This window comes from Mesoplodon bidens, assembly GCF_964165515.1.
Source record: "Mesoplodon bidens genome assembly, chromosome: 3".
NCBI classification, from domain to species: Eukaryota; Metazoa; Chordata; class Mammalia; order Artiodactyla; family Ziphiidae; genus Mesoplodon; species Mesoplodon bidens.
Window position 1 is genome coordinate 130575281 of NC_138178.1, and position 18353 is coordinate 130593633.

Sequence of the window (18353 nt, forward strand, 5' to 3'; positions counted from 1 at the left end):
CAGTTTATTGTGGCTAGGATGTCTTCCCCGTTCTTACACCAAAGAAGGGATTTGCGTCCAATCCGGAAAGGGCAGAGCTGAGTCGTATTATCCCACTCCTTTTCCCAGGACCGTCCTTCGTGCTTTCCCTCCTACCGCAGTCTCACCTCCTCCACACCCGGTGAGCTCCCGCCGCTGCGCCTCCGGGGCCCCGCCCCCCCGCGTCTGCGCTCTCGCGAAGGGGTGGGGCGGCGGCGCTCTGACACCTGGCGGCCGCGGGGGGCGGGCCGAAGGCGAGCGTGGGCTGGGATTGGCTGGGGCGGCGCGAGGAGGGCGGGGTGGAAAGCGGGGAGACGGTTGTAGGGCTCGTGTTGGTGCGGGAGCCTGGGCGGCCTTAGGGGCGCGGAGACTCGGCGGGGGAGGGAGGCGGCAGCAGCATGGCGGCCGGGCACGAGCCGCCCAGCCCTCCTCTTTCCGGCTGTCGTCGCCGCCACCGCCGCCGCCGGAGTCGCTGGGACCCTTTAGTCTGCGTGTGTTAGTTGTAAGCCCGCTGCCTCCCCGTCAGTCCTCCGGTCTACCCTCACTCCTTCCTTTCACCGCCACTGCCAGCCCGAGTGTCGGGCCGGCGGGTAACTCCCACTCCCACCCCACCCCACCCACAAGCCCGCGGGCCGGGACCATGGAGGACGTGAAGCTGGAGTTCCCCTCGCTCCCACAGTGCAAAGAAGACGCCGAGGTGAGTCTGTCAGTGACTGCCCCGCACAGGCCTCCCCCTGTGGCTCCTCGGCCGAGGGGCGACCCCAGGCCCCAACCGTCGAAGCCTCCGGCTCCCCGGAGTCCTGTTGCCTCTTGAGGGCGTCCCGGGACCCAGGGGCGGAGCCTCGCACTCCGGTGCTGTCAGCCCAGACCCCGGTCACTGAGTTCCTCTTCCCCTCCTGAGTCTCCGGCGCCGGAGCCGGGTCTGGTCAACTGCATTCAATGAGATGAGCAAAAGCAGCCCTTTCCCCCCAGGTTTGGCGTCGAGGCCTTACTTGGAGTAAGGTTCCCCTTTTATTGCCAAAGCAATGCGAGGGTAATGTTTTTAATCTCCTTTTGAGGGGTAATCTTTGGTGTCGTCGATTCACTTGTGGGACACACGGCCCCACGTGTGGAATAGGCGTGGGCCCTGAACTTGCTAAGTGTGCCTTCAGAAAGTTTCCCGAAGTAGTTGGTTTGTTTTGTTTTGGTTTGGTTTTTGGTGTTTTTGAGGCAAGCCGTGACCAGCAGAGTAAATGTCACAAAGCTAGCTCGTTCGAATCTGAAAACTTCAATCCAAAACCTTGCCCTTTGGAGGGAAGTTAATATGGGGAATAAAATTCTTTATAACTTGTTCTCCTGATTTCTAATTTGGGGTTCTTTTTACCCCACCTTACTTCTTCCTTCCCTAACGTTTGTACTGAGTTTTCTCCCATCTATTCCTAATTTAGAATACTTTATGGTATTGCAGAATACTAAATTAGAATTTTTCTGAAGACTCAGTTATAACAGGACAATGATATTCAGATATGCTTTAGTAGGATCGAGAAAGAAAGAAATCTAAAATCGCTATTTTTAAGAGATCATTCAATTTATACCAAATATTCTATTGAGTGTCTTCATTTGCGGTTCACGTTTTTTATTGGGGGCGGATCTTTTGCTTGTGATAATAATCCTTGAGAATTTCATGTTTTAAGAGTAGACTCTTAAATAGGAAAAAAAGTAGAATTTAGGTTAAAAATGAATTTACACTTTTTTCTTTGTTTCATATGGAATAACGGGAATGAGGAGTATGCTTTTATATCCTCAAAATGATTCAGAAATTTCATCACTGGAAGCAACCTTAGGAATAATGTAGAGCATTCCTACTTTTAAGGTGAAGAAATTGTGGCTTACTAAGAATAAATGATATGCTTAGCACAAGACACAAGTGAGGACCTTGGTCTCCTCATTCTTAATTCATTGTCCTTTTTACTACACCTCAATTCTTCCCTGTTCTAATCTTAATAGTTCTAGTTTAAAATGTTTACAGACTTTGTATTTCATCTTTTATTGTGTAAATAATATAGCTTATCTTTGCAAAGATTATAAAATCTTACGAGGAATATAGCTTACTTCTTTCCTGTGTCGGACAGAAGTAATGCTTAAACCTAGTACATAATGATATTATCTACTGAAAGCCAGTTCATTCCTTATTTCATAGCATTGGATGTTTGTTATCTCTCAGTTACAAGTGACAAAAACCAGAGGAGCTTAAGCAAAAAAGAAAAGAAGTAACTAAATCCAGAAAGTTTGGAGTGCATCTGGTCTCAGGGACTTGACTAGATGGTATTATAATGCATCAGAGCTGCCCCTGCCTTTCATTAGTGCTTGTCTCTACTTTCTGTCAGGATCTGTTCTTTTTCTTGGGCTTCTGCACAGGTATGGAGTTTGGCCATCAGTTGCTCGAGGGTCATATGCTTACAGCATACACATTGAGGAACAAAAGTGCCTTTCTCTAACCTTCAGTGTTTAAAATCTAGAAGATTGGCCCAATTTAGGTCATATGCCCATCCTTTGGATCAGTCAGTAGAGCCAGGAAGGGGTGAATACAGTGAGGGGTCCAGTCTAGGTCAGATACTCACTTTCTGGGCTAGGGGAGTGAAGCTTATCATTAGTAGCCCTCCCACCAAAACCAGAGGAGCATTTCACGAAAGATGGAGGATGCTTTCTGGACACACAAAACTGTAAATAACCATTAAATAGGGCATATAGTTACTCATGATAAACTGACTAATAAAACAGAATGTAATTTTCTAATTTGCAGTGAGATACATAAAGTGGCAAACAGTTTTACATGGTTATGGTGACCAGCCAGCATACTTCCTTCCACATAGGAAGCACTACCAATCACAATCCAAATCTTGCTTAAGTAAAAAAAAATTCAAGTACAGAGATTTCAGTGAAGGCTCTTAATGATTGTTGTGATCAGGCTATGGTAGCTTGATGACCCTGTCACTTCTATAAAAATATTACTTCCAAGTTTCGTGAAACACTGGTTAGAGCACTCTTTACAGGATAGTTGTTAGCAGAAACTTAGCTGTGTTTAGATGGGTTTGCAAAAAGATCATCATTCCTTTAAAACTGCTGTGATTTCCCATTGTTTTTTGTTTTTTTTTTAAACATCTTTACTGGAGTATAATTGCTTTACAATGGTGTGTTAGTTTCTGCTGTATAACAAAGTGAATCAGCTATACATATACATATATCCCCATATCCCCTCCCTCTTGCGTCTCCCTCCCACCCTCCCTATCCCACCCCTCTAGGTGGTCACAAAGCACCGAGCTGATCTCCCTGTGCTATGTGGCTGCTTCCCACTAGCTATCTATTTTACATTTGGTAATGTATATATGTCCATGCCACTCTCTCACTTCGTCCCAGCTTACCCTTCCCCCTCCCTGTGTCCTCAAGTCCATTCTCTACGTCCGCATCTTTATTCCTGTCCTGCCCCTAGGTTCTTCAGAACCATTGTTTTGAGGATGAAGTTCAAACCCTTAATGTCATCAGCATGGTCCCGTGTGAACTGGCATCACCTGCCTCTCTAATCTCATTATGAGCTACTCTTCCCCTTGCTCCATTCTCTGTGTGCCCTATCCATAGTCATCTTCTCCCAATTTCTGGAATGCTTCAGTTGTTTCCCCCTATCTCAGAACCTTTACGTTACTATTTTCCCCTACCACAACTGCCAGCATTCCCCTTGCCCTCTCCTCATTAACTGTTTGCTCTTAGGTTAGATCTCACTTGAGGCATCATTTCTTCAGAGAAACTTTCCCTGATTTTGCCAATTCCTCCTGTCCCCTCTCCCATTCTCCAGACTAGTTCAACCCCCCAGGTTTATAAACCTCTGTAGCACTTGGTACTTTTACTTTTATAACTACCTTTGTAACAGTTATCATACTTATAATTTTGATCAATGTCTGTTTTCCACTATAGCCTAAAAGTTTCATAAGGAGGCTTGGTCACCAATAAATTTGTCTTATTTGCCACTGTTTCTTTCATTTAACAGTGTCTGATATATATCATAAGCTTGACGAATGTTTTTTGACTTAATGAAAGAATCTTGATTAGTTTTGATAGTAGAGTCTTACTTGTGGCAAGATTACAGTAGTTTTTTTACATGTGAAGAAAAAAAGCAGCTTACAGTAACAATTTTTAAACAAATCAGTTACATAGTTAGGGCTGTTGCTTTTACAATTCAAGATTAATGTTTTATCTTCTTTTCAGTTAGAAAATGAGATATTTATTTCAGCTGCAGTTTGGCAACTTAAATGTCACCCTTTCCATTTTTTTTTCTCTTTTGATTCTCTTAGTACAGAAACAAAACTAGGAGTTGCTTAATGTGTCTGACTGAGGATCCCTCTCCTAGCTCCTTTAAGTTTAGAATGGTGCTTTTTTAACCTGACTGTAGAGTAGAATCACCCAAGGAACTTTTAAAATAACCATGCCTGGGCCCCTATTCTGATTTAATTGGGAGCTAGATGATTCTAATGGCAGCCAGGTTTAGGAATAACTGACTTAGAAGCATCTTACTTTAAGGCTCCTCTGTTTCTCCATATCCCCCCAACCCTCTCATTTTTGAGTAAAAATCTCTTTTGGTCCTTTGGTTTAAGTAAAGCTTGAGTTAGGCATGGGAACTAAAGGAAAGAGCTTATTCTGAAGAGGACTATTTTTTTTGGAGGAGAGAAACTGTAATACTACTTTTTCTGTTGTGTGAAGTGTACCAGCTCAGGTATAGTATTCTGATGTTTTGTGTTTTTTTTTTTTCCTAACTCCCCCAACCTGTATAAAAAAAAAAATCCTCTTGGTATTTCTAAAAGTTACATGTTTCAACCACCCTAATCCATCTGATGATAAGAATTTTTTATATGTTACAGCCCGTGTCCTTTGGTGAATTTATTTATTTGTTTATTGGTCTTTGAACATTTTTGTAGCATTTTTTCCTGTCTCCTAAGTGTGATTTTATAGATTATGTAACTGCATTTGCTTGAGAAGATTTTATAGATCATGTAACTGCATTTGCCTGAAAGGTGCTTTAATATGTGGTACCTTCTGTCTCATATTGATGATTGAAGGATTTTCACTTGTGAATTTCTGTCAGAAGCATGGTGTATTTCACAATTAAGGATATTTTAGCTTAGCAGGCTTGCTTTGGTTTGAGAAATATAGTTGGACTGCTTTGCTAATCATCGAATTTTGGGAAGTTGATTCTACTAATTATCTACAATAGTAATTCAACATAGATCATTGGCAGTTATAATGGGAGTCTGACCCATTAATACTCCCATCTCTAAATTGATGGATTTTAGGAACTGTGGGCAGGTTGAGATTAAGATTGAGTGTGAAAACCCAAGACTTGGTTATTAGAGACATGTTCAGACAGATGTGTGTCTGGTAGAGCACGACTGTAAGCATGAATGACTTTCAAAATCTTGATGTAGTACACTAAAGGCAGAATTGGTAGACAAGGCAGGTTTAAGATTTGTTCTGTAGGTAGTAATCAGAACTAGATAAACAAAGAGGGTAAACTCCTGAGATCAGGAGTATTGCCTATTACAGCAAGTCATGCTCACTAAAGAAGGCTGCATGCTTCTCTGTCCTGTGAATAGGAGTAATTTTTCATTCTCTTCTATACAGCTTGCTTTTTACTCTTGTAATATTTCTTCTATAAAGAACAACATACATGTTCTATTGAATACAACCTTATGAGAAGCTCAAAATTTATTTGAAGCCTGTTTCACTTAAAAATTCATGTAAATTTTGCATTCTATTCCATATGTTCATGTTTGTTTTAATGTTTTAAATTGGTGGTCAGTGAAAATATTTTTTTTCTCCAGGGAAAACAAAAAACAAAAAACAAAACTTCTGATAAAATTGATACACCAGAAAGAAGCACATGTTTATCCTGTGGCTTTAAGTGCCATCTGGCATATTGCGTAGTATTCCCTGGAATATATGTACACCATTTCCCTATATATGTTCCTCTGTTTTTCTTCTTTCATCACACATAATATAGAGATTTCATTTTAGGTAAACTCAAAAGTACACATTTCTTTAATCGCTTTCTTCTTTCTCACAGCTCTGACGAGTTTTTTCCAGAAGATAAGGCTGACTGTTAGACTACTAGAGAATCTTTAAAAAAAAAAAAAAAAGAAAAGAAAGAAAAAGAAAAGAAAAGAGAAAGAAATAAGATCCATAGAATCTAGTACCGTGGATCTCCTCAGTGCTTATTCTCTGGAAGGCACTGTGCTCAATGGTTAGCGGTTCTGTGACTAAAATGACAAGAATCTTTGACCTAACTTCTTTAACAGTTTTTCAATATAAAAAAGTTATTACATATTGGTAAGTTAAAAAAGCAGGTAAACATTCAGTCTGTACAGTTTGATTACATTTCCCCCTCTACTGGCTTGTAAATTACATACTTTTTTCTATTCTATTAATCGCTATAAACTAATCATTATTATTATTTTATGTAGTCAGTATTTGTTTAAATATAGCTATATGTTTGCCTTATAGTTCATTCTTACATTGAGAAGCTGTATAGTGTCGCGATTAAGAGAATGGACTCTAGAGTCAGACTACATGAACTTGAAGTCAGGTTATGTAGGCTCTCTGGACCTAAAATAGAAATGTAAAATAGAGACAGTAGTAGCTTTTCTTCAAAAAAACATCTTTTAGAAGTTCCTTTAATAAGAGTCTGCTGGTAGTAAACTCTTTTGTTTGTTTGTTTTTATGGAATTGTCTTTTATTTCACTCTTGTTCTTGAAAGACAGTTTTCTCAATATATATTCTAAACTAACAGTTATTTATTTCACCACTTTGAATGTATTATTCCTCTGTCTTCTGCCTTTCCATTCTTGTAGTTAAGAAGTCAGGGTCAGTCAAATTGTCTTTCCTTTATATGTAATCTGTCTTTTTTGTCTGGATGCTCTCTCTTTTTTTAATAGAGATAAAATTTACATAGAGTGTAATGCACAGATAATAAGTGTACAATTTAGTGAGTTTTGTTAAATATATACACCAGTGTAACTACTGCTTGTATCAAGATGTAGACCACTTCTCCCAACATAGAAAGTTACCTCATATCCATTTCCAGGCAACCCCTACCCCACCCCACATTAGGCAACGAATATGATGATTTCTGTGACCATAGTTTAGTTTTGTCTGTTCTTGAACTTCATGTAAATTGAATCATGCAAAATGGACTGTTTTGTTTATGGCTTCTTTCACTGAACATAATACGTGTGAAATTCATCTATATTGTGTTTATGGGTAGTTGATTGTTTTTCATTGCTGAGTACTGTTTCACTGTATGAGTATACCATGGATAGACATTTGGGTTATTTGGGGTTATGATGAATAAAGCTGCTTTGAATATTTTTGTACAAGTCTTTTTGTGGACGTATGTCTTCATTTCTCTTTGGTTAATCTTAGTAGTGGAATTGCTAGATTAATAGGGTAAGTGTATTATTAACATTTCATTTTATACTCAGCAATGTTTGAAAGTCCCAGTTGCTCCACGTCATTACTAACATTTGGTGTTGTCACTTTTTAACTTTAGTCAATCATGAGTATGTAATGGTATCTTGTGCTTTGAATTTGAATTTGTTGTTTTAATATAATTTGAATTTCCCTAATGTTGAGCACATTTTCATGTGATATTGGCCATTTAGCTATCTTCCATAATGAGATGTCTGTCCACTTCTTTGCCCATTTTAAAAATTATGTTTTCACTTTATTGTTGGTGTGTATTTTTGTATTTTGGATACAAGTCTTTTGTTGGATATATGTATTACAAATGTTTTCTTTCAGTCTGTGGCTTGATCTTTCATTTTCTTAGCAGTGTATATCCTTGAGCAGAAGTTTTTAATTTTCATGAAATTGAGTTTACTAAATTGTTTTTTCCCTTTGTGCTTAGTACCTTTTGTGCCCTCTTTAAGACATCTTTCCTTTTCCCAAGGTTGCAAAGATATTCTCCTATGTTTTCTTCTAGAAGTTATATCATTTTTGCACTTATGTTTATACACACACACACATTTTTCTGTCATTCAACAATTATTTATTGCGTGCCTACTATGTGCCAGGCACTGTCATCAAGTGCTGGAAATAGATACAGCAATGAAGACAGATGAGTTGTTTGTGTGTGTGTGTGTGTGTGCGCGCATGCACGTGCATGCGCGCACACACGTGTGGTCAGGATCAAGATACATTTTATTTTCCAGACATTTATCCAGTTGTTCCAGCACCACTTGTTGAAAGACTTTTCTTTTTGCATTGAATTGCCTTGATGTCTTTCAGGAAAAGTGACTGCATATATGTAGGTCTTCTGGCCTCTATTCTTTTCCAGTCTTCTATTGGCTTTTAGTCTGGAAAAAGAAATTCTCCTTTCTGGGTTTGCTGTGCTGCTGTTTCACTGTTTACCTGTGCATTTCTTTCCTTTATCCTGCTTGGGATTTACTGGGCCGCCTATTCCTGAGGTATCTTTAACTATTGGAAAATATCTCTCCTTTATTTTCTCACCCCTCCTTCTGGAACTTAGATTCTGTGGATTTAGACCATTTAATTCTATCTTATATGTCTATTAACTGCTCATATTTTCCATCTCTGAATTTAGGTCATTTCATTAGTTCTATTTTCCAGTTCACAGATTCTCTCTCTAACTGTGTCCTTCTGTTTAGCCTATCTGTTGACTTTTCATTTCAGTTGTACATTTTCAGTTCTACATATTCCTTTTGGCTCCCTTAAAAATTAGTTTCTTAATTTTTGGTCATACTTATGGTATTCTTATTTCTTTAAATATATTAAATGTGTTGTATTTTTCATTGTAATAAATATCTGCCGTCATTGTGGCTGTGATTCAGTTGTATCGCTTTTCATGGTGATTCGCTTCCTCTTTTTTTTTTTTAATGAATTTTATATTGCGAGTTCATTGGAACCTATCTGTTTGAATTATTTCTGATCTAGGTTTAGGGTATGTTCCTCCAGAGAGAAAATGCATTTGCTTCTCCCAGGAACCCATGGACACTATTTACCCAGGACCACTTGACATTAAATTTTCACTTGGCCTCACAAAGATAATTGCATTCTAATGCCAAACCTTAGTGAAGACCAGATTGGTTAGGAAGACCCCACCCCACTACTACCACCACCACCACCTACTCAGAACCAAAGCTGGGAAAGGCAAGAGTACTCATTTTTATGGGGATGAAGTGAGGCCCCACTCCCTCCACTTTATCTTTCACTGAGGGTGTTGCCCTTTGGGGGTCCCAGCTTTTTGGTCATGATCTGACTTTGAGCAGGTCCTAGGCTTTGTCTCATGTGCTGTGCTATTTAAAATTAAGGCCATCATGAGGATGGGGAACAACTAGAACTCCCATACATTCCTGGTGGGAGTGTAAATTGCTCTTCTAAAACTTTTGACAGTGTCTAGTAAAGCCAAATATAGGCCTACTCTGTGATTTAGTCATTCCATTGCCACTTATATATCCAAGAGCAATAAATGCATATGTCCACCAAAGAGCATATAAAAGAGTTTTCATTGCACCTTTATTCATAATTGCCCAAACCTGGAAGCTACTTAAATCTCCACCAACAGGAGAATGAGTAACTTGTAGAATATTTATACAATAGTATACTGCACAGCAGTGAAAAGAAACAAACTACTGGCATACACAACAACATGGATGAATCTCACGGACATTAGGTTGAGTGAGATAAACCAGACATAAAATAGTACTGCTGTATGATTCTATTTACATGAAGTTCCAGAACAGACAAAACTAAAATCTGTAGTGATGGAAGTCAGTGGAGATACTGACTGAGAAGAAGAGTGAGGGAACTTTCTGGGATGATGGAAATCTTCATCTGAGTGGTGATCATATGGGTATGTATGTTTGTAAAAACCGATTGGGCTCTACATTCAGATTTGGGCATTTTAGCACCTCATTATAAGTTCTTTTATACCTACGTTTTAAAAGAACAGAAAGAAATAGAAGGCCATGAAGAGACTAGCAGATCTTCTCAGTATGCTCCGTTTCAGCGCTTACTACCCTTGCTGGTTTTGTGCTTTCTTGTGTTTATGAGTGTGGGTCTCTCTGGGGATTTCCCTCACTTCTTAGTTCAGCTATGCATTTAAAGATACTTTTAAAAATATATTTTAACAGTCATTTCATAGATGGTTTCTCAGGGTTTATAGTCCACTTCTACTACATTGCTGAGACCAGTTTTCAAGATTGGAAACGAAAAATGTATTTTGTTTCTCTATTTAAAAAAAAAATGCTGACTGTCTTTGTAGGAGTACTAGTCTCTCTTTCCATTACAGAGATACAACACTTCTACCTTATATGTTAAAAATACTTTTCTGACTTGAGGAATCTGGATGGAGGGTAAAGGGAATTCCTTATACTATTTTTTCAACTTTTCTGTAATTCTAAAATTATTTGAAAATAAAAAGTTTTTTTTTTTTTTTTTTTTACTTTTTGCAGTTTTAACTTTAGAAGCCTAATTACTGTTTATAATTCTGAGTTTTAAGCAACCAAGCTAGAAACTTTTGGAATATAGTCCATTTACAAATGAGGACTATCTGTACTATATTTGATTCTTCATTTCAATTCACTGTAATTGCTTTTTTCTTTTTCTTTTAAAATATTTTCTGTCTTTTGCCATTTTGCATTGGCATTTTGCATTATTTTCCAACTTCTTTATCTTGGTCTGCATTCCAAGAATGAACTCTGTACTTCGGTGAAGTGTATCTGTAAAGGAACTTGAACTAGACAGAATCTTAAGCCCAAGTGAGATATGGGAAAGGCTGTTGGATGAGCATCTGGCAGTTTAGATCAGGAATGGCAAATACATACTTATCACATTCTGTTCTTCTTTCATCATTGCAGATATCGCTCAATGACCACAGCACTCTTTCCTTCCTTGAGTCTTTCTCCACACAGGGTTTTAGCTATCTACTGCCAGTTGATTAGAGTTGGCACGAATGACAAAAAGTCTATTTGACATCTCTGATTTAGAGGATCATTTTTGAGAGAAACTTCTGGAATACCTATCCTTATAATTATTGAACTATTCCGTCCATTATAAAGTAACATAATCATAATTTTGGAAGCTCAGTTATTTAAAGAATTACCTTAATCATTGTTTCCTGTCACTTAGTTTTAGGTGTTTGTGAAGCCAATTGAATCTGCTATTTTTATAGAACATTCTATAAGTATAATGTATTTTTTAAAAATCCATACACTTGGGCCTCCCTGGTGGCGCAGTGGTTGAGAGTCCGCCTGCGGATGCAGGGGATACGGGTTCGTGCCCCGGTCTGGGAGGATCCCATATGCAGCGGAGCGGCTGGGCCCGTGAGCCATGGCCGCTGGGCCTGCGCGTCCGGAGCCTGTGCTCCGCAACGGGAGAGGCCACAACAGTGAGAGGCCCGCATACTGCAAAAAGAAAAAAAAAAAAAAAAAGAAAAAAAAAAAATCCATACACTTGTATATCACATCTTTAACCTTTAATTGGGTGACATTTTTCATAATGTTATTTACTTTTCTTATGTTTTCCTTCCATTTTTAAGGAGTGGACCTACCCTATGAGACGAGAGATGCAGGTATGACAACCTTCTCATTTATTCCAGCCAGCCCGTGTTACTGTTACTATCATTGTTAAATAATTTAACCTCATTTCACAAAGGATTTGAGTCCTGTTGACTCATGATCTGTAGGTTCATCACTGAGTATTTTAAATATTAACATATTTAAAGTTAATCGTGGCTCTTAAAAAGATGGGAGATGAAATTTCTTTCTTAGATTAGAACCATGGACATGGTAATATATGTTTGTGCTTAATGAGTCACTTTGTTTTTCTTCATCTGAAAAATTGGGTACAATATTTGTATTATTTCTGTAAGCAGTTTACTTTCTGTGTTTGTCTAGCTTAGATAAACTCAGGAGAGTTGACTGTAAAGCACATCACCCTTTTGACTAATTGCTCATCTTTGTGTCTGATTCCCAGTCAGCTTTCATAGTGAAGTTCTCCAGAAGATTGAGTTGAATACTCACAGTATGGAATGAATGAATTAGTGATAGCTAACCCACATAGCAGTACTTTTTTTGTTTTGCATTTCAACTTTGCTACTCCCAAGATCAAGCAATGTCTCCCCTTCTCAGGAATCCCTTGACTTTTAAAAATCTGTTTCCTTTCTCTCTGTGAAAATTCACTTTTAAAAAATATGTGATTACCCATGGGGCATTTTACTTGGGGCTATGGAGAATGCAAATATGAGTAAAATTTAGTTTCTGCCCACAAGAAGCTATTAGAAGAAGTCACACCTATACACAAATAATTCTGATGTCCCATAGAACCGAACTACAAAATTATATTAGTGTATAGAGTATGATATATACTCTATATACTAAAAACTTTTTATATTGAATTCACATAGAATTCACACTGAAAGCTTTCTATATTGAATTCACATAGAATAAATTTTAATTCACCATTCAGAAGTTATTTATTTAAATTGCTGAAGCTCTGTCAATAGTCTTTTTTTTAAGCTTTGCAATAATACTTTACATAGGTAAAAGTTGTCATTGTTTTATCCTGTACTACTTTTGATTTGACTGAATAAGGTTTTGTGTAATTCCAAAGGGATGATTTTCTTTATACCTATTTTATTTCTGAACTATAGCAGAGAACAGAAGTAAAATTAGGGGTGTTTTAGTAATCTAAAAGACAACAATACAATATAGTAATTCTACTCAAACTGCGTATAAAAAGCACTGTGGAAGTTCAAATATCTGACTTTTCAGAACTACATTTCAACTTTAAATGTGTCATTTGATTATATAAAGCACATCTGCATTTCTCTTCCCAATCATTTGCTCAGTGTGGCTAGAAAATACTCCCTAAATAACAAGCTTTTTAGCAAATTATTATAACAGCTATGAAAACACTCAGCTAATCCACTTATATGGTACATATTTTGTATAGATTTAAATTGCTGATGGTAAATAGCTCAATTTTTTTTCCTAGGAAATTTTGCCTGGATTGTTTTTAGGCCCATATTCTTCTGCCATGAAAAGCAAGGTAAGAACTTTAGATTCATCAAGAGACCTTATTAACCAACTATTTAGAGTAAATTTTTTTAGTAGAAAGAGTTTTATTTGAGGAAGGGTGCACCGATATTGCATATTAACAGTAGTTGTCACTCTGGAGCACCTACTTCTTTCCAAATTTTACTGGACCAGTGATTCTCATGTTTAACCACAAATCACAAATGAGTTTTTGTATTTTTTTCCTCATGAAATCCATATATTTAAAAGACTTACCGAAAACTGACCTTTAATAATTTATTTACCCTCTAAGATACTAGACATCTGTAATTGCTAATCATAGTTTCTGAAAAATATGAGATACAATTAAATCCCAAAATAAGGTTATTTAACATTTTAGTTAAAGGGTAAGAGAGTGTGCATGCACGAGTGTATACGAATGCACTCATACACACCCACATATTTTAATTGAAGTGACTCAAATCTTACTTCTCTTCTTCCAGACTTTAGAGGTCTGGATGTTCCAGGTTGTAAAGTATTGTACTATATATCTAGATGTCCTATATAGTTAAACTGAAATGTATTTCTTCAGTTACACAGTAAAAAGGGTAGATCTCATTCAAATATATGTAACAGTGTTATTGTCACTTCTAGAGGATTCAGCCCTATGAATTATAACAGTGCTAATTCTCTTTGAATTATAATGTGAAACATTGTATGATACTTACCTGCAGTAGGTTTTATAAAAACTTTAGAATTTAAAGCTTTTATGAAATAATTTGATGTATTTATGAATTTTAGGTGATTGGGAGTTTTTAAAAGTTAATGTCATTCCTTTTGGTACTGGAAGGCTTTTTGACTGTTGAGGACTATCTAAGAGTAACCCTAGTCATTTTGATGGCCTACAGCTAAGTTGGAAAGGTGGGATGTTGATTAAAAAATATCTATATAAATAAATACTAAGGAAAGAATATGGTAGATAACTATAGAATTAACTGTGACTTACTTTGTAAAAACGAAGTTCTGCCCAAATAATGTAATATTCACAAATACTGGCTTTCAGGATGATTTTAGACTATTTGCTTTTTGTATTCTCACTGCACTTTATAAATATACCTGTTATACTCTTTCTCACATTAATTTATAAGTGTTTGTTTATAGATATATCGTCTCAAAATCTCTCCCCCCTAATTTCACCATAAGTCGCATTGGACTGAAGAAAAGCTTCTGTGGCAAAATTTGATTATTTCGCACCATGAGTCATTATAGTACAGCCCATATTTCTTTTCATTTCATCATCCAAAAAAATAACAAAAGAATAACAGAGATAAAGAAACCTTAGGGAATAAACTCCTGTTCTAATAAACTCACTTAGTTTAGCCTATCTTTTATTACATTCAAATACAGTTTTAATAAAAGGGACATATTTAGGCTCTTTGTAAGTAGTGAACCATTTCTTTTTCTAAAATTTTTCTGTTGTTTGTAGGTATGAGATAAGGTCATAATTTGCTTTGTATAAATGAAAGTCTGTTGAAAAGTAAAAACTATTTTGTGTGCTATTACTTTTGGGTTCTATCTTAAGGTTTGTTTTTCACTTAGTAATCTAATGTGCCTTCCAGGCTTGTTAAAACATGTTTTTATCCCTAATTTTATATATGTCTTCTTGTAGTTTCCCACATTAATAGAGTAGATATGAAAACGTCACATATCATAGATCAATCATAAACAAAGGAATGAATATTGAATTTACTTTGGAGTTTCCGTAAATGTGAATATGGAACAATTGATTTTTTTTTTAAGATTATTTTTTGATGTGGCCCATTTTTTTTTTAAGTTTTTATTGAATTTGTTACAGTATTGTTTCTTGTTTTATGTTTTTTGGCTTTTTGGCCATGAGGCATGTGGGATCTTAGCTCCCCGACCAGGGATCGAACCTGCACCCCCTGCATCGGAAGGTGAAGTCTTAACCATTGGACCACCAGGGAAGTCCTCATTGATTCATTGTTAATCCTACCAAATGCTTACCTCCTTTCCCCTGTCTCAGGATATACTCAGAAAATACAAAGATAATTTAACTCTAATCTATGCCAGACATAGGAAACCTAGCTGCAAAAATTAACATTGAAAAACCACATTTTCTTAGCTTAGGCTGCTATAATAAATACCATAGACTGGATGGCTTCAAAAACCGACATTTTTTTCTCACAGTTCTGGAGGCTGGGAAGTTTGAGATGAGAGTGCCAGCATGGTTAGGTTCTGGTGAGGGCCCTCTTCATAGTTTGCTGCCTTCTTGCTGTATCCTCACATGGCAGAGAGACGAAGCTCTGATGTCTCTTCCTTTTCTTATAAGGGCACTAATTCCATCATGGGTGCTCCACCCTCATGGCCTCATCTATATCTAATTACCTCCCAAAGGCCCCACCAACTAATACTGTTACCTTGGAGGTTAGGGCTTCAACATAGGAATTTTAGGGAGACACAAACATTCAGTCTATAACAAATAGAAATTATTCTTTGACTTCTTTCATGAATTATTAGTATTGCTGTTCTGGACTGTTTATTACAGAAAGGGAATTAAATATATAGGATTATAAACTGAAAATAGAAAACTCGAGGTTCTTAATTCTGATTCTTCATGATTTGTTCATTCATTTCTTGAACATATAATTATTGAACAAGTTCTATGTTCCAGGCACTGTTTTATACATACTTAGCATGAATCAGTGAACAAAGTCCTTATTCTCATGGAATTTATATTTTAACTATTAAAATAACATGTTAGGGGCTTCCCTGGTGGCACAGTGGTTTCAAGTCCGCCTGCCGATGCAGGGGACACGGGTTCGTGCCCCGGTCTGGGAAGATCCCACATGGCGCAGAGTGGCTGGGCCCGTGAGCCATGGCCACTGAGCCTGTGCATCCGGAGCCTGTTCTCCACAATGGGAGAGGCCACAACAGTGAGAGGCCCGCGTACCGCAAAAAGAAACACAAAAAAACATGTCACTTGTAAATTTCACTGAAACCTATAGTCACTTGCAAATAAAAATTTATTTGATAGTTCTTAGAGTTGTCATGTTAAATTGTTTTAAATGTAGAGCCCCAAAGCACCACAGAATATAATATCCTTTGGAGTTGCCAGTTTTAACTTTAGGAAAATTTTTAAACCCTAAAAGGTTAATTAGATTTTGTGAATTGTATAACTTAATTCTGGCTTATAGTAGAAAAAGTGTACTGGTAGAGGCAGGGAGTAGTCTAGAGATCAGTGATGTTGAACAACTGTTTATGTCATAGTAGTCCTCTCTAAAAAATAAAAATTGTAGTCAATATATGTAACTGCCATTTACTGAAAACCCTTGCTGTGTGTCCCAGGCAGTATGCCAAACATATTTTCTTTTTTATTATTATTATTATTATTTTTTTCTGTACGCGGGCCTCTCACTGTTGTGGCCTCTCCCGTTGTGGAGCACAGGCTCCGGACGCGCAGGCCCAGCGGCCATGGCTCACAGGCCCAGCCGCTCCGCGGCATGTGGGATCCTCCCAGACCGGGGCACGAACCCGTGCCCCCTGCATCGGCATGCGGACTCTCAACCACTGCGCCACCAGGGAAGCCCTAAACATATTTTCTTATATAATTCTCACAACCACTCAAGTGAATAGGTAGGGTTTTCCTTATTTTCATGTGAGAAAATTGAGCCACAGTGCTCAGGTCATGAGCAGAGCTGGTATCTAGAGCTTGGGCTCTCATGACTCCAAAGCCCATGCCTTTAACCACTATATAGTATTATAAATAAATAATAAATAGTATATAAATGTAAATAATAAATAATAAAGCATATTACACATGATACAAAGGTCAAAGTGACAATAAGGTATATAATGAAGGTGTAGTATTATTTCCCAAATAAATTATCTTTAAGGTCATATCAAGCTCTAAAATTATAGATATAAAATAATCCTGTTAGCCTTTTGAGGACATGTGGTGTATTAACCTTGAATCATTGAAATATTTTGATCACTTCAGGTATGTTATTATGAAATTAGCTTTGATCCCCTGTACTTAAAGCTCAGATGTGGCTACATTAGTTCTAAAGTTGAGTCCTGTGTATTTTCAATATCTGTTTTACAATAAGGTGATGTTTTGTATTTTAAACTATTTCTCTCCCTTTTTTTTATAGCTACCTATACTACAGAAACATGGAATAACTCATATAATATGTATAAGACAAAATATTGAAGCAAACTTTATTAAACCCAACTTTCAACAATTATTTAGGTAAGAATTGTTGCTATAATTTATAAAAACATTAAGGGTAGCAAACATGTAATGTTTTTATTTCAAGTTGATTTTATTATATCAGATTTTTCTCCTGTATATATATGTTTTATAAAGATGGGTCATACAGTACATCATTTAAAGAATAAACTTCCTTTAAAATATTTTTAAAAAGTAATTCATGCACAGAATGTGGAATTCTAAATGTTCAAAAACATGTATACTGAAAAGTAGGTTTCCCTATTCCTGTCCCCTAGATACTCAATTCTCCTCCCTGCAGGTATCCGTTGTTTTTGAGTATGTTTCCAGAGGTATGTTACATATATAAACATATTCTTACAGATCAAGTTAGCCTTTTTTAAAAATTATGTATTTTAAAGATGGCTTCATATTATTTCTTAGCTGCGTTCTTCTTCTTTCCCCCACCCCCCACACTGCAAAGCTTGTGGGATCTCAGTTCCCCGACCAGTGAGGGCCCAGAATCCTAACCACAAGGCTACCAGGGAACTCCCGCATTATTCTTTTTAAGTTGCACAGTAATCCATTGTATTACTGTTCTAAAATTTATTCAACTCATCTCCTCTTTTTGGACATTCAGATTGTTTCCAGGCTTTTGCTAATGTAGTGAGTATCCCTGTATATATCATTTAATTCATATGTGAATACATCAATAGGATAAATTTGTAGAGGTGGAATTGCTGGATTAAAGAATGTGAGCATTTAAGTGTTAATAGATGTTACAAATTGCCCTCCAGTGAGTTGTATCAGTTTACATTCCCACTGTGAAGTAAATGAGAGGTACTCTTTCCTTGGTATCTCTCTACGACAAAATTATGAAACATTTTTAATTTTTCCCAATCTCAAGGTGTCTTGTGTAGTTTTAATTTGCCTTTCTCATTTATCTTAAAATGATGAGGTTGAGCATCTGATGGTTTTTAATGTTCTTTGTTTTAGCTTCATTTAAAAAAATAAAGCATATATTACACATGATACAAAGGCCAAAGGGT

At 37.1% G+C, this 18353-nt stretch overlaps 1 protein-coding gene across 4 annotated transcripts in view; it reads left to right on the forward strand.

The window, feature by feature from the left end:
• The first annotated feature begins 349 nt into the window (after positions 1 to 349).
• Positions 350 to 18353, forward strand: part of STYX (serine/threonine/tyrosine interacting protein) — a 37531-nt gene continuing 19527 nt past the window's right edge. For 3 of the 4 annotated variants that reach the window (XR_014015450.1, XM_081229726.1, XM_081229727.1), the window contains exons 1-4: positions 350 to 715; positions 11600 to 11632; positions 13057 to 13110; positions 17249 to 17346. Coding sequence is in view for 3 of the 4 variants with exons in the window: in XM_081229726.1 (XP_081085852.1) it covers positions 659 to 715; positions 11600 to 11632; positions 13057 to 13110; positions 17249 to 17346 (242 nt within the window). In the remaining variant the exon portion in view is untranslated. Of the gene's footprint in view, positions 716 to 894; positions 1052 to 11599; positions 11633 to 13056; positions 13111 to 17248; positions 17347 to 18353 lie in introns of those variants that run through there. The other variant, XM_081229728.1, reaches the window with a different exon arrangement.